The sequence below is a fragment of the Sarcophilus harrisii genome, chromosome 2 (assembly GCF_902635505.1).
Source record: "Sarcophilus harrisii chromosome 2, mSarHar1.11, whole genome shotgun sequence".
In the NCBI taxonomy this organism is placed as follows: domain Eukaryota; kingdom Metazoa; phylum Chordata; class Mammalia; order Dasyuromorphia; family Dasyuridae; genus Sarcophilus; species Sarcophilus harrisii.
The window spans coordinates 462444180-462470375 of NC_045427.1; the positions used below are offsets into that span (position 1 = coordinate 462444180).

Consider the following 26196-nt stretch of genomic DNA (forward strand, 5'->3'; position numbering starts at 1 on the left):
AAAGAAAAAAAAAACATCAATAAATATTTTTTAAAAGTGAATTTAAAAAGTGAACTATTATATTTCTTCTTCAGTCATATTTACCTGTTGGTTCTACTTCCTCATAACCCATTCTCCAATCCCTTGCAATTTAGCTTCTGTCCCACAATTCAAATGAAAACAGCTTCTTCCAAAGTCACTAAATGACTTTCCTCATTCTTGACCTCTCTGCAGCATTTGATGATAACCCTCCAACTTTATGTTCTCTTCTATCTCAGATTCTAATACATTCTCATGGTGCTTTGACTTTCTTTGACTACACATTCTGTTTTGCTGGCTCATTTCCACCCAAATTTTTAAAAAGACTATTTTCCAAGGCTTAATTCTTATTCTCCTCTATCCTTCCCTATTATTTTTTTCCATGACCTGATCAATTTGTTCAGAATAGCAATCATTTATATAATACTTGCAAAGCAAACTTCTTATTTAGTCCTCATAACAACCCTGTGAAGTTATATCATTACCCCCAATTTACAGATGAAGAAATTGAGGCTGAGAGGTATTAAATTAGTTGCCCAAAGTTACACAGTTAATAAATATCTTGAAGCAAAATATGAATTCAAGTTTTCCCAAGTCTAAGTCTTCTGCTCTTATCCTCTGTGTCATCTAGATATACTATACCTTCATTCCCATGTCTTTAATTATTCCTTTATTTCTACCCCTAATATATCATCAATGCACACCAGCTCTATGCTTCCAACTATCAGACTGATAAGTATTTCTACCTAAAGACGGATATCTTAAGCGAATTCATCTTTCCCTCCAAAAAACCCAGAAAATCTCTGTATCTCCTTTTACCTTTGCTACTTCTCTTGATGAAGTTACCATGGAACTATTTACTCAGGACCACAACCTCAGTGTCAGCATTGATTATTCCCTTTCTTTCACTCACCAATTATCACATCTGTTCTCAAGTCTTGGTGTTTCTACTTCTGCCATATTTCTTGTATCTGGTTTCTCTTCTCTACACCACACTATTTCTATAACTACACATTCTACTTTGGGCCCTCGTCTTTTCTTGACCATGATTAATTTTATTAATCTCCAAATAAGTCTTTCTGCCTCCATCTGCTTCCATTCTGTCATGGCTATCCATTTGTACTGGTATCCAAAATCATCCTCATAAAGTCAATGGTCCCCTTCAAGAACAAAGGACAAATAACAACACACCAGTGAGATCAAGTCACTCTTATGTTCAAATTCTTCAGTGGTTCTCTACTGCTTAACAAATAAAATATAAATTCTTGAATTATACTAGAACATTTTCAACCTACCATATAAATTTATCTCTATAACTTCATCTTTACATGTTATCTTTTCACTCAAACTGATCTTATGCTCCGACTCATGTTTCTGTCCTGCTATCTCTCATCTTGTAAACAATATGCTCTAGGATTCTGGTTTTTAATCCACTCTGCTCTTTACTTCTGCTTTATGGGAGAGTTCATCCTATTCACATTCACAGTTATGATTACCAGCTGTGTATTTCCCTCGATCCTATTTTCTCTCCTATATATACTTTTGTTCTCTTTTTCCACCCAGTCCCTCCTTAGTAGTTTCTAATCCATCCCACTCTTAATCTGCTCTCCCTTCAATCAGCCCTCCTCTTTTCTCGTAGCTTTTTCTCCTAAAGTTTCTATCCTTCCTTCCAACCAGCCCCTCCCTTTTTTCTTCCTTTCTCCTCCTACTTCCTTATAGGATAAATAAATTTTTATACCCAAATGAGTGAATGCTATCCCCTCTTTGAGCCAAAACTGAAGAGATTAAACTTCAGACAATTCTCATTCCTCTCCTTTCTTTCCCTCTATTGTAATAGGTCTTTTGTGCCTCTTCATGTGAGCCAATTTATCCCATTTTACTTCCCCTTTCCTCTTCTCCCAGTACAATACGTTTTCCACTCCTTAATGTCTTTTTCTGATATCATCACAGAGTTAATTCATAACCACACACTCTGCCCACATATGCCCCCTCTAACTGCCACAATAAAAGAATACAGTTCTCAAAAGTTACAAGTATCATTTTTCTGCCTAGGGATATAAACAGTTTGGCCTTTAAATAATGTAGGGTTTTTTCCTGTTTACTTTTCTATGCTTCTCCTGAGTTCTGTATTTGAAAATCAACATTTTAATTTAGTTCTGGTTTTTTCAAGAGAAATGATTTGAAGTCTCATACTTCATTGAAGATTTATCTCTTTTCCTGAAAGATAATGCTCAGTCTCACTGGGTAGTTGATTCTTAGTTGTAATATCATGTTCTCTGCCTTCCAGAATATCATATTCCAGGCCCTCCTTTCCTGTATTATAGAAGCTGCCAGATCCTTGGTAATCCTGAATGTTGCTCCTTGATACTTGATTTTGTTTTCCTGGCAGCTTGTAGTATTTTTTCCTTGAAATTATAGTTCTACAAGAGGTTTGGCAATTGTCAATGCTGTAAAGTTACCCATACATATAACCTGTAAATAAAAGGCTATTAAGTTAAAAAAAGAAAAAAAAAAGAAATTATAGTTCTGGAGTTTTGCAACAATGTGTCATGGGCTTTTCCTTGTGGGATCTCTTTTTGGAAGTGATCAATGGATTCTTTCAATGACTATTTTGTCCTTTGATTCTAGTATACCAAGGTAATGTTCCTTGATCTCTTGAAGAATGCTATTCAGGTTATTTTTTTGGTGGTGGCCTTCAGGTAGATCAAGAATTTTTTTTTTTTTTTAAAGAGGGTGCTTTTCGTGATTTTTTTTTAAATGAAAGCTTTTTATTTACAAAGCATATGCATGGGTAATTTTTTAACATTGATCCTTGCAAAACCTTTTGTTCCAATTTTTTCCCTCCTTTCCCCCAAGCATTCTCCTAGCTGGCAGATAGTCCAATACACGTTAAATATGTTAAAATATACGCTAAATCCAATATATGTATATATATTTATACAGTTATCTTGCTGCACAAGAAAACTCAGATCAAGAAGGAAGAAAAAAAAAACTGAGAAAGAAAACAAAATGCAAACAAACAACAACAGAGAGAGTGAGAATGCTATGTTGTGGTCCACATTCAGTTCCCACAGTCCTCTCTCTGGATGTACATGGCTCTCTTCATCACTGAACAAGTGGCACTGGTTTGAATTATCTCATTGTTGAAGAGAGCCACATACTGAATCAGATCATTATATAGTCTTCTTGTTGTGTCGTGTATGATGATCTCCTGGTTTTGCTTATTTCACTTAGCTTCAGTTCATAAAGTCTCTCTAGGCCTCTCTGAAATCATCCTGGTTAGACCAAGAATTTTTAAATTGTCTCTCCTGGATCTATTTTCCAGGTCAGCTGTTTTTTCAATGAGGAATTTAAATTTTCTTCCATTTTTTCATTCTTTTTAGTTTGTCTGACTAATTCTTGATTCTTATAGAGTCATTAGCTTCCATTTATCCCATTCTAATTTTCTTAATGTAATTTTTTTCAGTTAGCTTTTGTATCTCTTTTTCCATTTGATTAATTCCACTTTTCTAGGTGTTTTTTTCTTCAGTGGATTTTTTTTTTTTTTTTAACATTTGGCCAATTTTTTTTTAAAGAATTGATTTGTTTAGTGGATTTTTTTTTTTTTTTTTTGCATTTAACCATGTGTATTTTTTAAGGAATTGTTTTCCTTTTCCACACTGTTGACTCTCTCTTGTATACTTCGTTTCTTTTCCCAACTGTTCTTCTACTTCTCTAATATTCCTTTTAAGGTCTTTTTTTTGAGTGCTTTCAAGAAGCCTCTTTGGACTTGAGACCAATTCATGTCATCATTTGAGATCTCCCATGTGGACATTTTGTTTTTGTCTGAGCTGGTGTTTTGGTTTTCCATGTCATCACAGTAGCTTTCTATGGTTAAGATTCTTTTTTATTTCTTGCTCATTTTCTTTCTTTTTTCCCATTTTTGACTTTTAAGGTTGAGTTCTGCTCCTAGGGTCCAGGGAGCACTATCCCAAGTTTCTTGTGCCTCTCTGAGGCTTGACTTTGATCACAGGGCTCCTTGTGTTTGGTGTATTGCTCACAGCAGAGGGTAGCTCTATCTTCTCTCTCCAGCCAACAACTTGGTTTCTTCAAGCTGACAATTTCTGCCTTCTGTGCTGAGACTGGAGGCTGCCCCACTGGTATGCACTGCAGCTAAGCTGCTATGATTAAGACCCTCTCACTGGGGTCTTAATTTCTTACTGGCTTTCCCATACACTATCTGAACTAGGCTAATACCGCCTTTCACCCCAGTGAAAGTAATCTTTCTTGAAGTCCTTCCAATCTATCTTGAGCTGGAGAGTGATTTCATTCCATCAGACTCTGTTCAGAGGCTTGGTTTCATGAAGTATTTGAGGGAAATTGGGAAAACTCCAACAGCTTCCTAACTTCATTGTCATCTTGGTTCTACACCTGGAACTCGTGCATTTGCTTTCTCTCATCACTATGCATTTGCTCATACTGTTAGTCATCTTTTCTCACATCAGATTTATCATGCACACTGTGGCCTCTCATTTGTAGTTACCGTGCCCTCCCTTATTTCCCAATCATTGGTGTATATATGGGTATATGTATCTTATACACATATATACATATGCATGTATAAATATGGATAGATTACATTCCCCCTGTCCATCTCACCCCATTAGAGCAAAGACTTTAGAATAGTTGTCTTTGTATACCCAGTACCTAAATATGTGGTTTTGGATGTAGGTGCATAATAAATGTTTATGGAATGGAATTTTTCAAGCCATATATAGCACAGTCAACTAAAAAGCACAACCCTGCCAATTTTGGTGAATTCTAATAGGGGAGGGGAAACTACGGCATATGTTCTCACTCCCTAACCCCAATTTTTAAATATAGAATTAAGTTTATTCAATGCAAAGCTATTTACTCTATAGTCATGTCAATAAGTATTTTATTAAGAACCTACTATGTGCCAGTCACTGCTCTAAGTGCTCAAAGAAAGCTCTCCTACCATCCACCCCAACTCTCTAAAAATACTTCCTGCTGTCAAGGAGCTAGCCTACAGTCTAATGGTGGAAAATCTCACCAAAGAAATAAAGGAGAGAACTACTGAATAGGAATATAAATACATAGAAATTAGGATAATTTGGAAGAAAAGAAGTAAAGCATAATAACATAAAAGAAAGTATTCTCTTCACTCAAGCAAAACATATTGAGATAGGATATGTAGAGACAATAGAAGAAAACAAGTCAAAAAATCTATATACCATAATGTAAGACACACACATACACACAAACAAGTGCCAATAAAGGAATATACAAGTATCTCTGCAGAAAAAAAAAAAAAAATCCAATACACAGTGGTAAAATTTAACAATTCCACTGAAAAAAAAAAGAAAAGAAAAGAAAAACAATAAATTCTGCAAGCACCCAGGAAAAGATTTGCAAGTACAAAGGAAAGGAATTTCTAACTATATAATCTGCACCTACCAGAAGAGGAGGATGAAATTAAAAATTGAGCTCAAGATGTAGCCCACTGTGACCTTCCTCCAAATCTGAACTCATCCATCAATCAAAAAAGATTGGGGGCAAGGGGAGAGAGGGGGAGGTAAGGAAATAGACATCCAAAGCAGTCTTGGAAAAAAAACCAGACCTAAAGAAATTCTTTGTTTCTCAAACATCCCAAGACAAAAATATATGAAAGGCAATTGAATGTAGCAACAAAAGATGATAACAACAAAATAACAACAGATAAACCATTAAAAGACTTCTTTCTAAATATCTATAAGGAGACAAGGGTAATAGCAGAAGTCAAATAGAAGTAATGTTGAAGAAATGGGTCTGAAATATAACATACTAAACCTTATGACACATACAAATGAATCAATGTTTCTTTTTTTGGTGTTAAAGTAGTTTAAAAACCCAAACAAACCCAACATTGATTCATTTGTTTAAACATAACTGAAGGAAGAATAAAAATGCCTTTTAAATGTATTCAACAGCAACAAAAAACATACCACACAATTCATAAATAGCTAAAATACTTAGTACTGGGAAAGACAGATTAATACCCAAAATTTAAAATTGGTTGTATTTTTTTCTTCAAAGACCAATATAATGTGAAGAATGTGTACATTCCACAATCCTTTTTCTATATATTTGCCTACTTTAAACTGGATCCATTTGCCCATATCACCAATGACTGTTTCAAGTTCTAGAGATAGTGTCATGCCTGTTCAAATTGCTCTACATGATGCTTTTTGAAAGTGAGCATTTAAAATACAAACTGTCTTTGGCTCTTGCCTTTGGGCATAAAAGTGACAGAATAGAGGTATGAAATGCAGTAGATTTTTTGCAGACTGGCTAGGGCAATGATTTATTTTGCTTAATTATTTTTACTAATTACATGGGGGAAAGGGGATGAATTGGTAGTTAATGGTGTAAAAGAATTAAAAATATTATCAATAAAATATCTTAAAAACATACAACAAACAAAAACACATGGCAATGTTGTTACTGCCTTGTTAATGAATATACACTTCTAAAAACTGTAAGACCATGAATTAAAATGCAATTCTTTTTATTATATATCAAAAAATTAAAAACTAAGTTCATGACAGCAAAATTTTATTTTTTTAAAAACATATTTTTAATGACAGATTACCTTGTTACAATAATGTAATAACCATTACATCAGATACAATTAAGTTACAAAAGTTTCTTCAACATCATTCTTACCAGACATCGTTTCATCTGGAATGATTGAACCTTCACCGCCTGAATAGCTTCATCTAGGAGCTTTTCCTGCTCATCCTGCGGTGACTGTTGTGTTGTAGGCTGAAAAAAGAAAAACAGTTGAAAATTTTCTCAGCACATTTTCCTCGCCAAATATATATACCACAACAGCTTTTAGCCACAGCACCTTATCTAGGTTCCTTTAAGGCTCATTCTACCTCTCAGAACCAACCACCTCTGATTTTTTGCTTCAACACAAAGAAAGTTATGTCCATATTCACATATTAGGCTAATGACCTAAGTTTGCCAAGGGAGGGCAGTCACATCTACAATAAATGTAGATGTTCTTCTGTTTCTAGAACTGATTCTACATTCCAAAAGCAGACTGCTCTCAAAGAAGCATGTGCTGATGGTTTCAGGATGCTTGCATTATGCCAATACATATACATTATCACCATGGGCACAGCCACTCTCCCAAAACAATTCTTTCCTCAGGAGCTGTCCAGTTTAAAGTGCAGACAGCATCATTTCCTCCTTATTCCAGTTTTTTTTTTTTTCATCTAAGTTTATTCTGAACTGAGAAATCATGGATCCAGTAACCAAATTATGGAAGTACTATCTCTTTCCTTAAGTAATACACGAGCGAAGAGAAACATTTGGGAAACAAGATTTTAAAATATTATATAATATGATTCAATTGATCCCATGATACCTCTAATATTAAATAAATGTTGATAATTTTAAAACTATAATTACTTTTAATTACTAATGCTGGAAGTCCTTTCTATATCATTTCAATTAGAAAGAAACATAACTATATTAAAAAGAACACCAGAATTTAGTTCAGGTCCTTGACTCTACTACTTAAAAGCTATTAATTATAAGCAAGTCACAACTTCTCTGACCATCAATTTCCTCATCTGTAAAACTAATGAAAATAATGTTCATACTACTTATCACCAGAAATATTGTGAGCAAATCACTTAGTAAGCACAAAGGGGCTATACATATTTCCTAACCTATATAGGACTACATAATAAAAAACTACAATATTGAAAAAATATAACTACAAGGCAGATATTATTCAGTAATGTGATCTAGTATAAAGGACCCTAAATTTGGAGGCAAAGGTCCTTTATTATAATTTCAACTCTACCATTTTACTGGATTATCCTGGGCAAGTCACCACTTTCCAACTTTTATTTCCTCATCTGTAAAATTAGGGGATTGGACTACATAAGGTATTTTTGAAGTCTAAATTTATCATTCTATGATACTATGATTTCTTTCAACAAATGAATACACTAACATTAATCTCTAACTTATAATAACCTAGTCTTTAAGGTCAAACTAATATTATGTATACAGCCTGGGTGTCTTCAAGAAGCATAAAATGCTAAAATTAAAAATATATTATACATATTTTAAAAGTAATTTTAAATGTTTTAAAGCAAATTTTCAAATGTTATAAAAACAAATGATATAAAACACATATTCAAAGTAAATCTAGAAAACAATAGTTCATGAAAGAACATGAAGTGTATTAGCTTAGACCACCAAAACTACTGATTCTGAGGCCACAATAAAGAAAATATGTATTCTAAAATCCAATCTAACATTGGATTCTGGTGGCCTAAAGAATTCCCATGGGTAAAATAACATTACCATTTTAAAAGTTTTTTCAGATGATTTTATTAGGTCTTATGCCAGTTTATAATTTTTCCTTAAGAAGAAAAATATTAGCAAGTTAAATTGCCAATTTAAAAATTATAATTTGAGTCTGGAAGTTATCCACAATTGTGATTTTTAAAACAAAACAACCAGAAAGTTTCCTAACAATTATTAATATACAAAAGTAGAATGGATTAACATAGGAGGTAGTGGTTTTCATCTCCCAGGAGATCAAACAAAGGCAATATTTACTTGTCAGGTATGTGGACTAGAGGGACCAAATGACTTGTGAGGTTCCTTCCAACTCTGATCCACTGAAGGGAGAAAGTTTCTCTCACACTTATTTAGGAGGCAAAACAGAAAGAATGTAGCATAGTAATGCTGAGTAGGGCCAGAAATTTAACTCCATTGCATTTTCAGACAATCCCTTGTAAATAGCATTTTTGTTACCTTTATAGACACTTGTTTATACCCACAAAATCATAAAAATTTCTTTACACTTAACTTAAAAAGGCCATAATGTCATTAGAGTCCTAATACTCTGTAAAGATAGTTTTAACAGAAAAGAATAATAGCAATATTAAAATTTTCAATGTTATAAGATTCTTTACACATCACCAAACAAGGCATGTTACCTTAATTGTAGATAACTGAGAGGCTGACAAAAGAAAAGGCCTGTTAGCATTTCACTATATTTCATTTTTGTGATATTCTATTTTTCACCCACTTGACTTTTACTAGATGAATAGACTACTAGGGCAATTTCTTCAGTAACACTGGATTTCATCAAGGAAATTCTGTATAGCAGGAGTCAATATAATAAGAACAATGCCATTTACAAACAAAAGTATCTGGAGGACCTTAACCATCTATAAAAAATCCTGTCAAATGCCTTTAGCTAGCATATCTTCCTGTCTTATGTTTCACTTAATGCTCAGATGATCTGTGGCCATATATGTTTCAAGAAATTTAGTATAATTTTAAGAATACCCATGAAGGATATCCTTTGCGCTAACCTACAAGTCAATTGTATTTAAGAGAAGAAAGTGGGATTTTCTATTTTCTACACTAGTCAAATCTATTATAACTTAAGTAGTATAGAATATAACCAATTATTAAAGTTATTGAACAGAAATTGTTATAATGTGAAATTTTGCTATAGCTGAAATTCTTGTTGTAACCAAGACCATGTCATCTTTTTTAAAGCTTTAAAAAATCTCTTTTGATGTCAACTACCCAAAATAAAAAACAAGTAAAACAACAGTATAAGAGAACCAAAGGAAATTTAACATAGACCGTATTCACAAAGATTATAAATCTTGTGTCCTTTTCCCAATACAAAATCCAAAAACATTTTTTAAATGTTCCTCAGATACTACTCTTTAATGGAAGCTCTTCCTGAAATACTAATATCTAATTAATTTGAAAAGGCATATATATAAAACAAGATACAAAATAAAGACTTTACCAAATACCATAGGATTATCAATGACACAGAAAAATCATGCCATTGATACTGGGGAGGAGGGAAGGGAGAGACAGCACATAAAAAAACAGCCACACAGAGGCAGCTAGGTGAGCAGTGGATAAAGTCCTTGAGTCAGAAGGATATGAGTTCAAATCTCAGATATTTCATAAATATCTGAGTTAGTACTGTATGACCCTGGGCAAGTCATTTAACACCAATTGCCCACACACACATACCCCACACAATGTTCCTCAGATACTATTCTCTAATGGAAATACTAATATCTAATTAATTTGAAAAGGCATATATACAAGATACAAAATAAAGACTTTACCAAATACCATAGGATTATTAATGACACAGAAAAATCATGCCATTGATACTAGAGAGGGAAAAACACATAAAAAAACAGCCACACAGAGGTGGCTTAGTGGATAAAGCCCTTGAGTCAGAAGGACCTGAGTTCAAATCTCAGATATTTCACAAATATCAGATATTTCACAAATATCTGAGTTAGTACCTGTATGATCCTGGGCAAGTCATTTAGCACCAATTGCCCATGACAAACATATACACAAGCAGCATACAAAACTGACAATCCAAGAAAATGTTTCTTACATCTTGTCCCGCAAAAAAAACTTATAATTTCCCAAGTACCTCTTAGTTATCATTCCTTCAACCTTTTCTTAGCCCTTCAGTTTGTAAGTTTCTCCAGATATTTCTTAGGATATATAAGTGATATGCTTATCACTCATAAATATTTACAAATTTAATACAATAAAAATGTTATATTTTATTTCCCAAAACAAACTGATTCCTTCTAAAAAGGCTACAAAGAACAATATAGTTATTGCTAGGCTTACTTAGGTCTTAAGGGCTAACTTGCAATAATGGATTAAATTCTCAAAACAAAAATACCTCATTCTGACAAAATTTGTTTTCCCATATTTACAAATGTTAGATATAAAGAATAAGCTTTTCTGCAACATTTTATAATAGTATTTTTTAAAACAATTTTAATCCAGATATTATAGATGCGTGCACTTTTTGACAAACTATTCCCACAAAATCTGGTCCCCACAAAATAAGTCCAAAATTGAGAAAATAAAATCACAAAAAAAGTTTATACTGAAAAAAAATTAGAGAACATCTATTTTAATCTCATTTTACAGATGAGAAACCTGAGAGGCAAAAAAAATTAAGGGCCTTTTCAATGGTCAAATTAGTGACAGGTTAGTGACAGGGTCAAAGAAGAAGTTCCAGAACCACGGCTTCCTGACCTCCATATCAATGTTCTTTTCTCTATGCTATCCTACTTGTCTACCAGAAGTCATGTCAATAAAAATCTACCAGAAATTGAAAAGCACCAGTAAAATTTCTTATCAGCACAATCAACAAGCATTTAAGCATTTACTTTATGTCAAGCATTATGCTAAGCCACAGGGATATAAAGAAAGGACCACAAAAAAAACCTCTGCTCTCAAGGAATTCATATTCTAAAGGGGGAGACAACAGGCAAACAACTATATACATAAAAGATAACATAAATAGTAAATGGAAAATAAAGTGCAAAGAGCCCTGGACCTGGAATCAGGAAGACTAATCTTCATGAATTGAAATTTGGCCTCAGATAGTCACTAGCTGTGTGAGCCTGGGCAAGTCACTTAACCTTGTTTGTCTTAGTTCCTCACTTATAAAAAGAGCTGGAGAAGGAAATGACAACTATTCCAGTATCTGTGCCAAGAAAATTCCAAAATGGGGACCACAGAGAATTGGACAGAAATGAACGACAACAATCAGTTATATGAGTAAATAACATGCTAAATTTAATTCTATTTTCAGGTGAAATTTTTATAAAATTAACAACTAGAGGAAAGCATAATTTCAGATGCACTGAATTCTCCTAAGGTAGATAATTATGTCATTTTAACTAAAACAAACATTAAAAAATGTTTTCATGTAACATAATCAAAAAAACAAGCCAAGCTCCAAGAAGACAGGGAAGTGATTTATAACAATCAATAAAGAATTTTTTTCAAGTTAAAATTTACTTATCGCCAGTTTCATCATGATTCGCTACTGTAACTAAGGTTAGCTAAGCAGAATAAGTTGGCTTTATGAAGAGATCACAAATAAGAGTAAAACATTTATTAAGCAACTACTTTTGTACATCAGCATTACAGTGGTACAAAGTCCCATCTTATTCATAAAGATTTTAATTTAAAAGAAAACTAGGACACCAGAATATAAGGACACATTAAAAAATTCCAAAACCTGATGCTGCAAAGCCTTTTGAAAAAGGTGATAACCTTCAATTCCACTGTAAGGGACAAATGAAATTCAACAGGTACAGACACTGAGGGCATTCCAGACATGACAAACAGGTAGAGCAAAGCAATGGAGTTCTGAGAACACAGAGCTTGTTGCAGGACAAAGAGAAGCAAGCAGCTTGGAGGTGGGGGTCAGAGGAAGGAGTGCAAGAGTGCATGTAAGGGAACTGGAAATAAGGTTGGAAAGGCTAGCTCTGTCTTGAATTATAAAAAGCCTAGAATGCCTTGGTAGTCTGAACCTAATTCAGAAGGTAATAAGGAATCACAAGCAATTAAAAACCTGAATTTCATTTTATTCAGATATAAATATATCTGATTAGATATTCAGATATGGGGCGAGTTAGAGAATGGTTGCTCAGGTTAAAATAAGGAAACAGGACCTTCATTTCTAGAAATGAAATCCGAAGTGACCCAGACACTGCCAAGGTACACAAGCGCTCGTGGCTCATTTCCACAGGACCACTACGATTTTCCATGAGGGGTGGGCTCTCGGTTGACATTAGGACAGGAATGACAGATGAACGTGGCGGGTCTGGCCCAACCAAGGGCCCCGGAGAGTACTGAGCCTTTTATTCATTCCCCACTCACAGAAAGCAAAGTCAAGACGGCCGAGAAGGTGCAGGGCACAAAAGGCGGATGAGGGCTGGAGGACGCTCAGCAAAGGGGCCGCCCCAAGCCAAGCGTGTTCGTTTGCGGAATCAGCGCTTCCCCTGGCCCGCAGGACAGCGGACGCTCCGCGGGCCTCGCCCGGCGGTGGGGGAGTAGGCTCCTCCCGATAGCGGGACGGCTGCAGCGGCGGGATGACAGGAGCGGCCCGGGCCTCGCGGCTGTCCCCCGCTCCTGCTCCCTAAATGCCGCAATCCCAGGCCAAGCAAGCAGCTTACCGCTCGTGGAGGGGCCGCAGCCACCTGGGACTCCACGCCCCTTCCCTCACTGGACACAGCCCCGCCTGCGGCCTTCGCTTGGCCGCCCCCGGCTCCAGGCCGGCCCAGCCTCGGAGGTATCAGCCCACCCCCTCACCGCCCCATTGGCCCCAAGAGGCTGGACACGGCAGGTGAGAGGCAAGGGAGGAATGGAAAGAAGAACTGGTTCTAGGGGGGTCCCCGCTGCCCCCCTCAACACTCACCATGGCGACTGCCCAGAGCCTGCGGCAAGCAGCACCAGCCCCGCGTCGAGCCCCGCGCTGTCATGTGACTCTGCAGCCCCGCGAGGCCCCGCCTTTCCACTTCCCCGCGCTCCACCCCCTCAGACCGCCCCTCCATTGGCCCATGCCCAGAAACCAAGATCGCTTTCGCCCATTGGTTTTCATCGTCCAAACGACGGACGGGAACGCTAAAAGACGGGAACAAAAGCCAATCGTTCTCCCAGAAACTAGGGGGCGGGGCCATAGCGTGCCTTGGGAGGAGAGACGTAGGGAAACAACTGAATAATAGGAAGTAAAGAGACGCTTGCCGGGACAGCGAATCATCTGACTCGCACAGGGCTACGGAGCGTTGGACTGAGAGGAAGACTCGGAAAAGGGGCGACAGAGGCTCAGCGCACACTCAGGCGCCGATGAAGACCGCCGATTGGCTCGTGCGGAAAAACTGCCCTGTTCTCGGATCCAATGCTGTCGTGTCAGGGGGGCCAGGCCGGGGTCTCATTGGTGGGTGAGTCGCTCGGCGCGCGCCTTAAGTCCTTGCTGCCGGAGGCTCTGTCCCCGTTACCTGTGCGTCATGGAGCGTGGGCCCGTTGCGCGTTTCGGACCCCGGCTAGGTATCACGGACGCCGCGGTCCTGAGGTGAGTGGTGGGGCCGCGCCCCCAGGACGCGGGGGGGCGCTTCGAGAACAGCTCTTCGGGGCCCCTGCGGAGAGATAGCTGCGTTCCCCCGGTTCCTCAAAGAAGCCCCCGGGGGCGACATCAGGAAAACAAGGATAATCCAGAGAAATGGTCGTTACCTTTACGTTGTAACCGGAATTGTGTGATCATTGCGGGCAGCTGAGAGGTGTGGGGGACTTAGCATGAAGTCTGGAAGGCCCAAGTTCGTTTTCGACTTAAGATACTTAATAGGGTGTCACTTAATTCTGTTTGACTCAGTTTCCTCATCTGTAAAATGAGCAGGAGAAGGAAATGGCAAACCGCTCCAGTATCTTTGCCGAGAAAACCCCGAATAGGGTCGTGAAGAATCAAACCAAAGAAAAATAAGTCAGTGGTATCGGGGTCTTGAGTGGGAATCCTTTATGGAAGTCTTGTCACTTCTGTACTTCAAGAGATGTTTGGGGCATTTGCTAGGATCATACCGAGGGGTTAAGTGACAACATCTCATTGGAAGAGCTTGGGAGGCTTAGGAGGAAAGAAAAGAAACTTCTGAAGAGCTTGAAAGAAATTTACCTGGCCTGTGTCCTGGTCTCTAACGTAAGATGGCTTGTCTAGATCATATAATTGATAACTGAAAGAGCCATCTCTGTACGGTCCTATAATTTCTTTTTTTACAGATGAAGAAGCTTAAGTCCTAGAGAGGTTATTTGCCAAGATAATCCCTAGAAGGAGGTGGAGTTTGAATCCAAGTCCTCCAACTCCCACTCCACCATGCTTCCTCTCCAGTATTCTCCAAGGTGGTCTCTGGTTCTTCATTTATTATGCTACTATATAAGGGCCTTGTTCAGAGGAAGAGAGCTAGGATGGAGAGCAAGAGGAAGCTGCAACAGCAAAAAAGGTTTCAGCAAAACAAACCAGAAAGATCTACATTATATATATTGGTCTATACTGCCAAGTACAGACCTCTGTCAAAAAGGAGAAAGTGGCTTCTGTCTTCTTTGGCACTGTGCTTGATCATTGTAATTGCTTTTTTCATTGGTGACAGTGTAATAGTGGAATCAAAAAAAGCTGCCACATTTTAAGCTACTTCTAAAAAAGGTGTCTAGAATGAGGGCAATGATCTGCTTATTGTGCTATCAGAACATATCTGAAATACTGATTTCTTTAATTTGCCAAGTTGAAGATGCATCATGAAGATGGCAAAGGAAATGGAGACTAGGCTGTATGGGGAGCAGGTGAAGGGACTGGAATAATTAAACCTGGAAAAGAGATGAGGGAAATCAAATGGCTGCCTGTAAATATTTATTGTCTGTCATGTTTGAAAAAGTAATTGGCTTGTTCTTCTAGGTCCTAAAGAAAAGAACTAAGTATTATATGCTAGATATCAAATGGCAGATTTTCACCTGATAAAAAGAAATGTTTCCTCATAATTAGAGCTGTTCCACAGTGTAATGGATTGGAGGGTTTCCTGTCATTGGAAGTTTTTAGGGAAAAGAGGATTATCATTTGTCAATAGTGCTGAAGATATTCCTGCTTCAGCGATTCACTTATGGGAAAATGAGGACAATATTAATAACAGCAACTTTGAAGGACTCTTTTGGATTGTATAACTGTAGCTTGTAGGCAGAGTAGATTTACTTAACCTTCTATCACCATTATTGAGAAAAGTCATTACTGTTTGCATAGGGAATAATTTATAGTTTCAATATTGTAATATAGGAAAGCTGAAGAGTACCTGCGTCTTTCCCAAGTAAAGTGCACTGGATTGTCTGCTCATACAACAGAAACAAGTAATGCAATCATGTGTCTGGACCTTGCTGCCACCAATATGAAATGGCCTTTAGACAGAGTAAGTGACTCTCTTTCACAGTAATAACGACTTTTCTACTTATTTGCCTCTCATTCTTAAATTCACGAAGGGTATAAATTATATAAATCATAGTTATTTGGATATGTCTTACCTGCTTTTAGTAGAATATACAATTCCATAAAAGCAGAGGTTGTGTCTTATTCCTCTCTCTCTCCCCACCAATGCCCAACAAAGTGCATTGCACGTTGTTTGTTGGTGTTTAGTAAATGTTTGAAAAGAGAGAAATTAATTTTCTCATCTCTGAGGTCAAGCTTGGTCGTAAATTATACAGCATCCTTTTTTTGGTAGTGATGATATTATTTCTATTTACATTACTAGAGTCATTATTTAGCTGAATCTGCTTATTTTATTCTGCATAAGTTCCTATAAATCTTCAGCTGATTCTCAAGAGTCTATATTTTTCATTTCTCATGGTACAGTAATATTTAATACATTCATGAACCATACCTTATGTAACTTTCCTTAAGTTTTTTGTTACCATAAAAGGTATTGCTATAATATTTTAGTCTTACTTTCTGAATTTAATTTCCTCTGGGCATATGCCTAATAATAGGATGTTTGTCTAAAATGGCATGGACATCTTTTTAAAAATAACATTTTATCTGTATCTTTTGTTTTCACATCATTTACATTTTCTACTATAGACCTTTCCTAACAAAGCCATCCCTATTTTGAAAAAAAAGGAATGAGAGGAAGAAAAAAGGATTAACAAACTAATCAACATATCAGAAAAATCTAAACATTATATGCAATACTCTATACTGAGAGTCTGCCAAAAATTGGGCATAGGTGTCTTCTCATGCCTTCTTTGATATTATGCTTGGTCATAATAATTGTTTTGGTGGTTTTGTTTTCTTTCTCTCCATTTATATTGTAGTCATTGTGATTTTCTGGTTGTGCTTGCTTCGCTTTTAAATTCATCTTCTCTGTATTCATCATATTTCTTCTTTAGCACAGTAATATTCCATGACATTTATGTATAATATTTATTTAGCCATATGCCAAGCAATGTGCATCTACTTTTTTTCATTCTTTGCTTATAAACATGCTGGTGTAGGTAGGGGTATTTTTTTTTTTTTTTTTTTTTTGACATTAACCTTCTGAAGTATGTGTCCAGAAATGGAATCACTGGGGCAAAGATATGGACATTTTAATCATTTCCTTAGTACAATTCTAAATTGCTTTACACACTGCATCAAGAGCATATTATTGTGTTGTTGACAACCTCCTCCAATACTGATATACTATTTTGTCTTCTTTGCAAATCTGCTGGGTGTGCAGTATACAATCCTTAGCATTGTTTTCATTCCCATATCTCTTATCAATCATTACTAAGCCATATTTCTTATAGGTAAAAATGGGAAAATACCATCAATAGAACAAACTGGATAAGGAAGAATCAAAAACAATTAAAGTCAATAGCCCAGTGTTTGTAATTTTTCAGAAATCTGTTCATACCTTTTGGTTACTTATCCATTGAGGAATATCTCTTGCTCCTAAATATTTTTATTAATATCCTATATATCTTGGTCTTCCAAAGAAATTTGATGTAATTTTTTTCCCCTCGTCATTATAGTTATATTAGTTTTGGTTATGCAAAAACTCTTTAGCTTTGTGTCATCCAATTTATTTCAACTTTTTTGATTGCCCCCTGCACAAGTTAAGAACTATTCCCTATTATTTGCTTTTGGATTGTTATTACTATGTAAAAATGTTATTAGTTTTTGTATTTATTTTTGAAACCTGCTACTTTATTGTTGCTACACAGTTTCTTTGCCTATTTTCTGGGATTTTCTAAATAAACCATCATGCCATCAGCAAATTGGGATAATTATATTTCTTTGCTTTTGTTCATGCATTAAAATTTCTTCCTCTTCTCTTAATGCTGAGATTTCTAAAATTATGATAGATAGTTGTGGGGGAAAAGAACGTGCATGTTTTTTAAGTTTATTGAGAATAATGTTAATGTTTTCCCATTGCAGATAGTGCTAGCTTTTGCTTTTAGATAAATACTTGTAATCATATTTTAAATTTGTCCTGTCTTTACATTGTCTGGTTTTTAACAAAAATGTGTTATATTTTGTAATGAGCTTTTTCTGCATTTATTGACATAATCATGTTCATGTTTTCTTTTTGGAAGACTTACTTAGTAAAACTTTCTGGTTTGAACAAGAAGATGTATCAAAGCTGTCTTAAGTCTTTTGAGTGTTTGCTGGGCCTGAATTCAAATCTTGGAATTAAAGACTTAGCTGTACAGTTTAACTGCGTGGAAGCAGTAAACATAGCTTCACAGATACTGCAGAGGTATGAAGAATAAAGAATTATGTGATTGCAAACTTGGTGTTCCACAAATTAAAATTTTTGATTTGAAAAAATATCTAGCTTTGTTATCAAAGATTTTGGCCTATAGAAATAATTAGTACACTTAAAACTGATGTTTAGTGATATTAGTACCTTTATGTTATGCCTTAGAAATCATGCTTATTCTATATATTATTTTAGAATCTGGACTACTTTTCTAATGAATACTATAAATACTGCTTTTTCATAGGTATGAAGTCAGCCTTCCCCAGATACAGAAAGTAGATCTAGATTTGTCCAAGCCCCTTTTCACAACAGCTGCACTATTTTCAGCATGCAGGTAAGGATATATTTTGTTAAGGAGTTACATTTCCAAAGTTTATAAGTCACTTGCAACTCAGAACACACTTTCTTACAGAAATAATGTTTATTTGGTGATTAGTTTCCAGGATAGTCCCCAAAGCCCATTAGCCTGTAATATAACTGTTCTTATCAGTTGTAATGGTACAAGTACTACATATTATCTCAGAAACCAATGTGCCATAAAAGAAGTATAAAATTGCACTTAAGTCAGAACTGTTTGACTTAACCAAATACATAAAAAAGAAATCTTGCAAAAGATGATATAATTTTAAAGGCATGAGAATGGATCTTCACGATCTCAGAGGTCATCTAGTCCAATACCTTATTACCTCTCTCAAAAAAAGAGCTTCCAGAAGAATGGAAAATATGTGGGATTATTACCTGGGGTGGGGAGGAAGATAATTGAGAAGAGAACAGAATCTTTTGTTTCGTTTGCCTATTTTCTCAACAAAATCTTTTACTGCATTGTATGTACATATTAAGGTATTTTTGTATAACATGACAATAGAACAGACAGACTTTTATAAACTGTTTTCTAGACATCTTTATAATCATAATTTACTTCATGTTGTAGAAGATACAAGATCTTTCTGTGTTTATTGTTTCAAGGAACAATATTTTTTAAATTTTATATATATATTTTAAAGTATTGATTTGCTAAAGCAAACAGCCTTAAAAATCCTCTCCCATATGGTGTCAACTATGTTTATCTTAGATCATGCAAGTTTCCTTGGTGGATGCAACCACAGACATAACTTTGTCCAGTAACATTCTGAATATCAATATCGGATGAGGCATAAAATAAGGATATCGTGTCTGCCAGAGTTTATCATGGACAATGTCCTAATGTCCTACACAGAATCCGGATGATACTCATAGATTTGCTTTTATTTGCAAATAGAATTCTGATTAGAAGGCTTTCTTTTTAGGTATTACCGCTCAAAAGTACCTTAACAGTTCATATTGGAAAAACAGATTTTTAAAAATGTATTTTAAAGGAACATTAATATATTGTTAGTAGAGTTATGAATTCATCCATATATATGTGTGGTGTGGGGGTATGTTTTTGTTTTTGTTTTTTTGTCTTTTTTTTTTTTTTTTTTTTTTTTGCTGAGGCATTTGGGATTAAGTGACTTGCCCAGGATCACACGCTTAGGACGTGTTAAGTGTCTGAGACCAGATTTGAACTCAAGTCTTCCTGACTTCAGGGTTGGTGCTCTATCCAGTGTACCACCTAGCTGCCCCCATTATCCAAACATTCTGAGAAACAATTTGGATTTATAACTTCAGAGTCATTAAACTATATGTACCATACATATTCTTTGACTCAGTGATGTCAGCACTTTAAGACATATATCCCACCTAAAGAGATCAAATTCAGAAAAAAAGGATAGCTGTATATCAAAATATTCATAGCAACATTTTTTGTTGTAATAAGGAACTTGAACCAAAATAGGTACCCATCAAATGCCAAATTGTTGAATAAATTATGATGTATAAGTGTAATGGAATATCATTGCACTGTAAGAAATGATTAATGAAACTAATTCAGAGAAACCTAAGAAGATATATATGAACTGATATGCAGAGTAGAGTAAAGAGAACTGGAAGAACAATTTTAACAATGAGTACAATAACATCGAGGCAAACAACTTTTAGAGATTTTAGAAAATTTGATCAGTGAATTAATTTGTGATTAACCATGACTTTAGAAGACTAATAAAACATTCTTGGCAGAGAAATGATGGACTAGATGTTCAAAATAATCCATACATTTTGAGATATACCAGTATGTTAATTTGTTTGACTGTGTTTCTTTTGATGGTAGTTAATTAATGAATGGTGATCAAAATGCAAAAAATAAATGGAAGAAAAGAGCATCAACCAAAAGGTTTTAAAATACACAGAAGAAAATTATAAGAGAACACGGTAATTTTGTTACTACCATGTTAAATTTTACATAATTTAAAAAAAAAAACTAAAGTAACAAGTTGATAGATTCATATAAAATACTGTTTGTACTTTGTATATTGAAGTGTTAGTATTTGTTGATCACATTTTTAATAAAAAAAAATTCATTTAAAAAGAATGTGTGTTACATATGAGAACTCTGATTACTATACTTACCATTCAAAATGTCAGAGAAATGACAGTGAGATATGCTTTTCTTCTCACAGTTAAAAGGTGACCTGACAGTGGAATGAGGCATACATTGTCATAAATGATCAATTATCATTTATTTTGCTTACTGTGCTTCTTTGTTGTGATGAGGTAGGGGGTAAAGGCAGACATTGGGAATTACTGGGAAGTGACAGGTTTTTGCTTTTTTTGTTTTTTCCTTCAGGGCTTCAATAAAGCATGTTTGAAAAAAAGAATAAATGTCATAAACTAGGTGATAAATCCATTCATGTATTTTGTAGAGGGACAGTGAGCTGGGCCCAGAACTGATTAAGAGTAAGAGGAAGGATGGGAAATTATACATTGCTTCCATTGATGCCATATTGCTCCTTGCCACAAAGGCCCGTCTTTTTTAACACTACTATTCTTCTCATAATGTGATATGGCTACAAATCATGAAGTAACACAATCATAGAAAAATCCAAATTGCATGTGACACAGAGTGGGAAGGGAAAATGTATGAAGAGTACATATTGTATGGAATAGTCAGTAGTTTATTACCAACAATAACTTATGGGCATAAAAGACATGGTTGGCAATGTGTACAGCTGGAAAAAAGAGTCAGATATATTCATGTAGGGAAAGGATGATGGATAGACATATATTGTACTGTTGCCTGCCAAGTATTAAAAGACAAAGAAAGGTTATCAATGCATTGAACCCATCCCTGTGGGAAATTTTACAGATGATAAGAAAGCTTGGGTAATTTGCAGTCTGCGCCAGTGGAGGGAGTTCTCATGCCATTTAATAGATTACAGATCTTTTGAACAGCAGAAATGTTGTATAATCACAATTATAATACTTTATATTACTATATTTTTTTAATTGAAAATTAAAGAATCATTAAGAATTAGTTAGGATTTTAAGAACTTAACTTGGGGACTTAATTACTCTTTAGGGCACATGATATAGAGAAATGCATTCCAAATTCTAACTGATAATATTCTTCTTGCTATAGCTGTAGTGGCAGCAAGCAAATTCCTCTCCTTTCAGAAAGTTACACAGTATTCATTTCATTACTAAAGAATGTTTACAAGTTCAGTGTTTGTATCTTAGGCTATCTGCATATGAATGTTAAAATTTGATCCCTGATTTAGCCACAATTAATAGTTTACTAGTTGTAGCTCCAAAACAAGAAAAATATTAAGGATTGTATGGGTAGTAATCTAAACATCACTTCTTAAAGATCCAATTTCTAATTTGTAGTATGCATGATAGATTGATATACTTTGTGCCCCAGTAGTTCTCCCTAAATATTAGTTGTTCATGATTTCTGTTCCTAAAGATATCTTTTTGCTTTGCTTTCCACTGGAAAGCATGTTAAAAATAAAAGGCAATTTAGGGGTGGGTTTTTCTACCCAACCAAATGATTTTGGAGTTGTTTGGCCTTTTTATCTATATATAGGAGATTGTTAATTAGCATAATGGGGGAAAAAAACCAACTCCAAACCATTATATTAGGAAAGGTTTAATCTTTTCCTAATGTGCTCACATTTCTGAAGTATAAGACAGGTATTAAGCAAGGAAAGATTTGAAAGGGTTCCTCACTTTGTAAATTCTTTTGGTCCCAGGTAGTAAATGTAAGCAATGAATTGAAGTGAGCCAAGCACCTGAAAATAATGGGATATGTATGCCAAAAATGTTAGTTCTTTATATATTAAATAGCTGAAAATTTAAGAAATGAATATAGCCAATTCTGGCATTCTTTTGTCTTCCCACGTGTCCTTCTCTTATAGCAAAGATTCTGATATAGAATGAGTATTTTCCACATTATTACTAACTTTGTCCATCCAACAACTAAAATTAATAAGTAGATTCATAAGATGGACAGCATTCTCAAGGCTAAAATTTTATATTTGGGTTGAAGGATAAAAAAAACAGTTTTTAGACACTTAGAACCCTCGCTAATAATGCAAGGGAAACAAAGAACAAATATAGTATAATGGAAAATGTTTTGAATTGAATTATCAGATATGTAGGTGCAAATCCTTCTTCTGACATGTAATGAATGGTTCCATGTTATCATCATAAATCAAATGGATATAAAAATACTTATCACTCCTTAATAGAATTGTTGTAAGAATCAAATGATTGTATAAAATGTTTTTGTGGGCTTGTTATCTTAAAATGCTAAAGAGATGTCAACTATCATTATTTTCTAGTATTATTATTGTGGAAGTGACAAGAAGAGGGCATTAACTATTTTAAGAAAATAAATTATTTTATAGGGTCCTAAAGATAAAAGTGAATAAAGACAAAATAGTGGCCACGTCTGGTGTAAAGAAAGCTGTTTTTGATCGACTCTGTAAACAATTGGAAAAGTTTGAACAGCAAGTTAAGGGTAAGTGTTCTGCAATTTATATTTCTGTGAATTTAAGCCAGATTACCACAATTGCACATTTATAGTTTACAAAAGCTTGTGTTACATAGATTGGTTCCCCAGACAAATGCTATAATATGCTCCATTCATGCACATAGGTCAGACTATTATAGTAATTATCTGTCAACTGGGACATATTGTCTTACAAGAGAAACCAAGCCAAAGAAAAACCTCAAAATGTCTTTGCTTCTCTTCCCCACTTCCAATAAAACCAATGGCATTTGAGTAGGAAAGATCATAGAATAGAGCAAGAAAGCCTTAAAGTTCATCCAGTCTCTCCCCTCATTTACAAAGATGGAATCCATAGATCTAATGATGTAAATGTAATGTAAGATTGTTTGGAGATTAAGCATACTAGATTCAAGATTTCATACCTGGAGGTGGGGAAGGGAAAAAAAGAATAATATCAATAATGTTTTTATTTTTCTTAAAGGAGAATCTAGCAGTTCAGCTTCTCCACCAGCCAAAAGACAGAAGATTATAATTGAACAGTCCAAGAAAGGTGAAGGTAAAGATCACAATGGCAAAAGTCATTGTGAAATGCAATTAATTTAAGGGAGTATTGAAATTCTAGCAATTATTTAAATATTCTGTTATCAAATCTAGTATAAAATCTATCAGCTAGCCATTTTAGAAAAGTTCTTTTAAAGGTAGTCCCCACCATAAGCAATGAAAAAGTTTGAAGAATTCTTAGAATAGTTGGAGTATATAAGTAAAATAAATAAATAAAACTATGAGACTTTTAGCTTTCTATTTAAATTTGTTGCTTATATATATGAAAAACTTAAATCTTAGAAATTAAGGATTGTTTTTATTCTTACATTGGGATTTTTTTGTCTGTCCCAGTTTCTTAAAGTAGAGACAAACTTTCAAGTTGCTAAGATTAAGAATTTTTAATCTCTTGAAATTTTTCCTACAGAAATAGAGGATGAAGCAGAGTCTCCACATAAGCCACAGCAAAGTGAAGATTTAAAACAAGATTATGAAGAGTGGAAAAGAAAAATCTTAGAAAATGCTACTAAAGCACAAAAGAAGTGATTTCAGTTTCCAGATAACACCTGCCACCAAACATGATTCTTTCCTCCCCCATGAGCATTGATAGGTCATTAGCATTTGCTCTTGAGCAAGAATTCTAAAAACACTATCTTGGGGTTGTTTTTCCTAGGCAGTACCAAACATGTGATGCCAAGAAAAGCCCTTTCAACTCCATTCTGAATTTCCATATTTTGGTGAGGTTACTTAAAAGAAGGTAGATAACACAAAAGTCACATTTAAGGCTGTGGGAGCTAGCTCCTGAATTGGAAATAAACTTGACAGAGTCAGCTGTGTTATTTGGCATAGAGCTTCCACTTGCCCATGAAGTATGTGTGCTCTCTTTTAAAGGAGTCTAAGGAAACTTAGTATCTAGATAATATATTACATTCTCATTTTAAAGCTCTACAAATAGTTTTTCATACTATTTGATGCCTGCTTTTGATTGTTTTTGCAGTTTTTAGAATCATAGAATCTTTTTGTTTAAATGAAATACTGAGACTTTTAAGATAATAAATTTTATTTCTGTGCCCAGCCTGTCTTAGCTTTTTGTTCAAAAAACATTTTGTCATAAATAAGGAATAATTTTCCTCTTAGGCAAAAAAAAAAAAAAAATGCTTTAGCAGGATATCTGAGAAGAAAATTGAATTTTTCTGTATTGTATTAGCTACCATACTAATAGTGATTTAAGAAGGCCACATAATAGACTATAAATGAGGACAGTATTGCAAAATCAAGAAATGAACCAAGATTTATTTGTGCTTAAGCTTCAGATATATACAAGCTAACAGACACAATGGCACTTATACACTCAACATTAAAAAATAAACCTATGGCATTTGGCCTTCATAGAAGGTGAAAAGATCTGGGAAGTGGTACCATATAGAATTTTATGTTGGTTAGTTGGTTACCTTTTAATTACATATTTTCAAAGAATAAAACACAAAACTGTTGAGCCCAATTTTTAAAATTTCATTTTATTACTAGATGCTTAGGGTAGGCACGTAATTTGTTTATTTGCTCTAGATCTGTGATTTCATTGACTTATATACTCTGGTTGTAGAAATTCCTTGCTGGTAAAGTAGATGAGCGGCTCATCTATAACTTCTTACATATTGGAACACCAAGAAGTTTTAAAGATTTACCAGTGGTCACAAATACAGGGATGCTCTAGAACCAGGATTTGAACCCAGCTCTTTCTCTATTCAGTTCCAGCACTCTTCTGCCACCACTTGGATATGTTCCAATTTTGCAAAATACACAGCCTGTGTGAAATCTGAAGGGACTAAAAGCACTTAAAAGATTTTTTTTTAAGTCACAGAGCAGTTGAGCAAGATAAGGTTAAAAATTATAAGACAAAAATATAAACTATCTAATTGACTACATGGTTGTAACTTATAACCTACAAGTAAAGTTTGCAAAATTAGTTTCCTAAAAATATTAATGCTCTCAAGCTAAGAATGGCAATTCCCCACCTTTTGGAAGGAAAGTCATTTAGCAATCAAATGCCAGTATCTGTATGCAACATAATATTTGCTTTCTTACTTGAACTTGAAAGGGAAACAACTAATGAGAATGAAAATAGGAATAAAAACCAGCAATGAGGAAAAATTCCTGGCTTTCAACAGACTTGATAGTCTATTAATGCTCATTATTTATACTCAAGCAGTTTTTTGTTTCAGGCTTTTTTTTTTTTTTTCCTTTAATGAGTAGGAGAAATTTATAAAAGAGTCTTAAACGGGGTTTAGATTTGCTTTTTATTGTCAATTTGCATTCCTAATTTTACACATAACTTTACTATTCCTGTGTGAAAAATTCTTATTCAAAATAATAAAATTTCTAGTCAGGTTGCTAGTAAATCTAAAAACCCTAAAATTTGTTCATAGGCCCTGGGACAAGAAATGAAAACTGTTCTAAAGTTTAGAGTTAGAAAAGTAAAAGGAAAAATAGACTTAATTAGGATAGGGCCTGAACCTGTGATTTCAGTGGTATAGGGAACTCCCAGAAAAGAAAATTCCTTCTACCAATGCATGTTGGCACCTTTTCTGAAACTTCAATCTTTGAGAGTAGCTTAGAATACTGGAA

At 34.9% G+C, this 26196-nt stretch overlaps 2 protein-coding genes across 6 annotated transcripts in view; one reads left to right on the forward strand and one right to left on the reverse strand.

Moving 5' to 3' along the window:
- VPS35 (VPS35 retromer complex component) overlaps positions 1 to 13400 on the reverse strand; it is a 36010-nt gene extending 22610 nt beyond the window's left edge. The window contains exons 1-2 of the mRNA XM_003757212.4: positions 13316 to 13400; positions 6724 to 6822 (exon numbers count right to left, since the gene is read on the reverse strand). Of these exons, the coding sequence (XP_003757260.1) occupies positions 6724 to 6822; positions 13316 to 13318 (102 nt within the window). The 5' untranslated portion in view covers positions 13319 to 13400. The remainder of the gene's footprint in view (positions 1 to 6723; positions 6823 to 13315) is intronic.
- Positions 13401 to 13487: 87 nt separating this feature from the next.
- Positions 13488 to 25706, forward strand: ORC6 (origin recognition complex subunit 6). 5 transcript variants are annotated; one of them, XM_003757213.4, is made up of 7 exons: positions 13488 to 13969; positions 15707 to 15836; positions 17998 to 18161; positions 18409 to 18498; positions 22928 to 23040; positions 23513 to 23587; positions 23999 to 25534. In XM_003757213.4, exons 1-7 carry the CDS (start codon positions 13905 to 13907, stop codon positions 24115 to 24117), a joined length of 756 nt encoding a protein of 251 aa, XP_003757261.1. In that variant the 5' UTR covers positions 13488 to 13904; the 3' UTR covers positions 24118 to 25534. The 5 variants fall into 5 exon arrangements, with proteins under 5 accessions (XP_003757261.1, XP_012409256.1, XP_031810278.1 ...); XM_012553802.3 differs by having other exon boundaries at positions 23513 to 23581; XM_031954418.1 differs by lacking the exon at positions 13488 to 13969 and adding an exon at positions 13976 to 14119 and having other exon boundaries at positions 23999 to 25706.
- Positions 25707 to 26196: the final 490 nt, after the last annotated feature.